This window comes from Microtus ochrogaster, linkage group LG8 (assembly GCF_000317375.1).
Source record: "Microtus ochrogaster isolate Prairie Vole_2 linkage group LG8, MicOch1.0, whole genome shotgun sequence".
NCBI lineage: Eukaryota > Metazoa > Chordata > Mammalia > Rodentia > Cricetidae > Microtus > Microtus ochrogaster.
Window position 1 is genome coordinate 23017588 of NC_022033.1, and position 3873 is coordinate 23021460.

The 3873-nt window shown below is 51.0% G+C and overlaps 1 protein-coding gene across 1 annotated transcript in view; it reads right to left on the minus strand.

The window, feature by feature from the left end:
- The window catches only part of Dynlrb1 (dynein light chain roadblock-type 1), a 20260-nt gene extending 17938 nt beyond the window's left edge, over positions 1 to 2322 (minus strand). The window contains exon 1 of the mRNA XM_005363087.3: positions 2242 to 2322. Within this exon, the coding sequence (XP_005363144.1) occupies positions 2242 to 2244 (3 nt within the window). The 5' untranslated portion in view covers positions 2245 to 2322. The remainder of the gene's footprint in view (positions 1 to 2241) is intronic.
- Between the last annotated feature and the right edge of the window lie 1551 nt (positions 2323 to 3873).

The following is a 3873-nucleotide window of genomic DNA, read 5'->3' on the forward strand; positions in this document are numbered from 1 at the left end:
TTTTTTTTTTTAAAGACACAGTCTTACTATGTAGACCAGGCTGGCACTGAACTCAGAGACCTGCCCTGCCTCTGCTTCCCAAGTGCTGGTAGTAAAGATGTGAGTCACCCACCACGCCTGTCAATGGTAGATCTCTTTAAGTGAGCGGAGGAATGAAAATATACGTATACATATTATATATAAAAATATTATTTTGTAATGTCTATAGGTTTGTATAAATGAGTGTAGTGACCCAGGAGTCCAGAAGAGGGTGCTGGGATTACAGGCAGTTGTGACTGCCTAATATGGGCACTGGGAACCTAACTCTGGTCCTTTGGAAGAACATGCTCATATCACTGAGTCATGGCTCCAGACCAAAATAAACATTTTTTTTCTGAGACAAGGTTTCTCTGTGTAACAGTCCTAGCTGTCCTGGAATTAGCTCCATAGATCAAGCTGGCCTCAAAACTCTCAAGAGATCCACCTGTCTGTCTCCCGAGTGCTGGGACTGAAGGTGTGTGCCACCACCACCTGACTAAAATAAACATATCATAAAGTAAACTTTATGACAAACATGCACAAATTGCTCCAATCTCGTGCAATAAACAGCTTACCTATATATAATATTGCTGGGCATAGTGGCACATATCCAAAAATTCCAGCACGTTAGAGGTAGATGAAGGATTGGAAGTTCAAGGTCATCCTTGGTTAAGTGGCAAGTTGAAGTAACCTGGTCTATAAAAGGCACAGAGCATAAAATAGTCCTTATGTACCAAACAAATCCAGAAGGAAGCATACCCGACTCTCAACACTATTTAGCTTGGGAGAGTAAGAGGGGACCACATGCACTTCCTATAGATTACACACGACCGTGCTGCACGAGGTCCTTTGGAATGTTCACCTAAATATGTAACAATTTTATGAGTGCAAACAGTACAGCACTGATTATAGAAAAACCGGCACACACATGCTTGTGTAAATATACAAGAAACTGGCTGTTCCTGAAGCAGCCTGAAGTGTGGAGACATTCTTTGTGGTATAATGAAAAGCATAGAAGCCCCAACTGAATGGTCGATGATGGTTACAGCAAATAAAAACACAGTAAGCAATGCGCCTACGTAGTTGTTGCCTCTAGGTCAGCTGTTCTCAACCTGCCTAATGCGTCAAGCCGTTAATAGAGGTTCCTCACACTGTGGTGAGCCCCAAACACACATTATTTCCATTTCTAATTCGTAACTAATTTGCTACTGTTATGAACTGTAACGTAAATATCTGATAGATGGTCTTAGACGACCCCTGTGGAAGGGGCATTCAACCTCAAGGTCTCAACCCACAGCTTGATACTGCTCTAGGTGATCCCTTCCGTTTTCCGTCTCAGTTTCTTACATGTTTATAGTTTTCTGCGGGCTGAAGAGATGGCTCAGTACCTAAAAGCACTCAACGCTTTTCCAAAGGCCCGGAATTTGACTCCCAGCACTCATATGGTGGCTCACAACCACACAGGTCCAAAGGACCCGACCCCCTCTTCTGGCCCTGTGCCAGCACCAGGCACGCTAACGGAAAACACTATTCATATACATACAAACTGAAGAAAAAGTTTCTAATAAAGTTTTTGTTTTGCGACACGAACTAGCCTTGAAGTACAAATCGTCGCCTTCCCGGTGCTGGGATTTCAGGCGTGCACCACCACGCCAGTCCTGAGTGAGATTCTGGGGTTTGCTTTAGGTTGGAAAGGGCCTTTTAAGTTGTCTACAACTCGTGAGTACTGAAAGGACCGCCCTGGGAAGGGAGCGGACGGCTTTGGGATGCCCAGGATGGAGCCCGCGGTTCCTAACAACCCGCACACCGGACTGAGCTCACAGGCGGCAGCCAAGCTCCATGGAGTTCGATTCCCCAGCACGGCTGGAGCTAGGAGCCGTACCTACTTCACAAAGCGGAGGAGGGGAGGCAACGCACATAGCGCCTAGGGCGCCTGACGGCCCCTGGACTCCAGCGAACGCAGCAGCCTGGCTGGGGTCTCCCCAAACCGCCCGAAAAGCTAGGCTACAAGCGAAGCAGAGGGCGGGCCTCCGGGGCGTCGCCTCACAGACCGGCTTCCGGTCAAGAGCCTGCGGCATCCGGTCGCTCCGCTTGGGCCCGGACTAAAGGCCCACAGTGTGCGTCCCGCGAGGCGACGCCAGCGACCAGGACCCCGGCCGGCGACGGACGCGCGCCTCTCGGGGGTGGCCGCGTCCCCCACCGCAGCCCTGGGAGGACACTCACCATCTCGGACCGATCCAGCAGCTCCGAGTCGCCGACGCTCAGCGCGGTCCCCGCCCTTCTGAGCCTGCGCACAGTACTCTGTGGGGACGGACAGCTCGGACAGCCTATCAGGAGCCAGTGGGGGATAAGGGCGGGCTGATGTGAGTCAGCTGGGCAGGGATGCTCCCGTCAGGAAAGGCTGCTGTGCCAAGAGATGATGGGTTGGTTTTCAATATTTCACCGAGGGCCCCGGGCGGAGGCCGACTGTTGCGGAAACTCCCTTTGGCCCAGACTGAGGCAGAGACAAGAGCCCAAATAAGCTGAAGACATGGGCAGCCCCGGAGCTGGGCATCTCAGGAACAAGCTCTGGAATGAACTGGTCAGGACTGCGCTGCACCTATAAGATTAAGGATGCGGACTCCACCGCACTCCTGTGTTTCTTTGGAGAATCTTATCTCTGCCCTACTAGTTTCTCGCTTCCAAAAGAGAACGCATTTTCCTGTCTTGTCCTCTGCTCTAGAAGTTTACTCTTGCAGGTTACGAAAAACATCTGGGTTTCTAACAAAAAATTTAGGTTAACCCGGTGGTAGCAGCGCACTCCCTTAATCCCAGCACTCAGAAGGCAGAGGCAGGTGGACCTCTGTGAGTTCAAGACCAGTCTGGTCTACAGATCAAGTTCTAGAACAGGCTCCAAAGCTACACAGAGAAACCCTGTCTCGGAAAACCAAAAAATTAGCCAAAAGGCAACAATCACAAAAGTCAGCTAAAAGCTTAGGTGATGCAGATGGTGCCAGCAAGGCTCTGTCCCACTCATCTGGCATGTGGCTGTGTGGGCCTGAGACAGTGGAGGAGCTGGCCCTGGGGTCATAAGAGCAGGACTGTCCCTGCCCCTCACCAGCTGCAGCACTGGGGGGAGTGGCCCCTGCCCCTCCCCTGGGCAACACAAGAGAGCTGACCCTGAGGGCACGAAAGTAGAACTGGCCTTGGTCCTCGCTCACTGCTGCAAGGGGGAACTAGCTGGGGCAGTGTTGGAGAACTCATCCTGGTGGTGAGGACCGGGGAGAACTGGTGGGTGGCCCAACCCTGCCGCTGCCCAAGCCCAGAACCAGGGTTATGACTTGACACCCTCCCCGCAGCAGCCACCCTATCTATGACCTGCTGGAGCAGGTGAAGGGCCTGACTTGTAGATCCAAAGGAGCAGGATCTCCACGGGACACAGGACAACAGGATATCCAAGAGTCCCAAGGAGAGCCTAGCATCAACAGTGTAGTAGAAACCAGAGGCCTTGAACCAGACCAATGACTCTTGCAAGATATGTGGTCAAAGGGTTTGTACTGTGCCAGGCGGTGGTGGCACACATCTTTATCCCAGCAGTAGGGAGTCAATGGCAGGCGGATCTCTGTGAATTCGAGACCAGTCTGATCTACAGAGCGAGTTCTAGGTGACCCAGAACTCCAGAGAAACCCTGTCTCAAACACACAAAGGCTAAAAGGTTTATTGTGTGACTTACTTTGTCACACTGCAGCTTCCATGACAAGATTTTTATTTTTATTTATTTATTTTTGGTTTTTCAAGACAGGGTTTCTCTGTGGTTTTGGAGCCTGTCCTGGCACTAGCTCTGTAGACCAGGCTGGTCTCTAACACACAGAGATC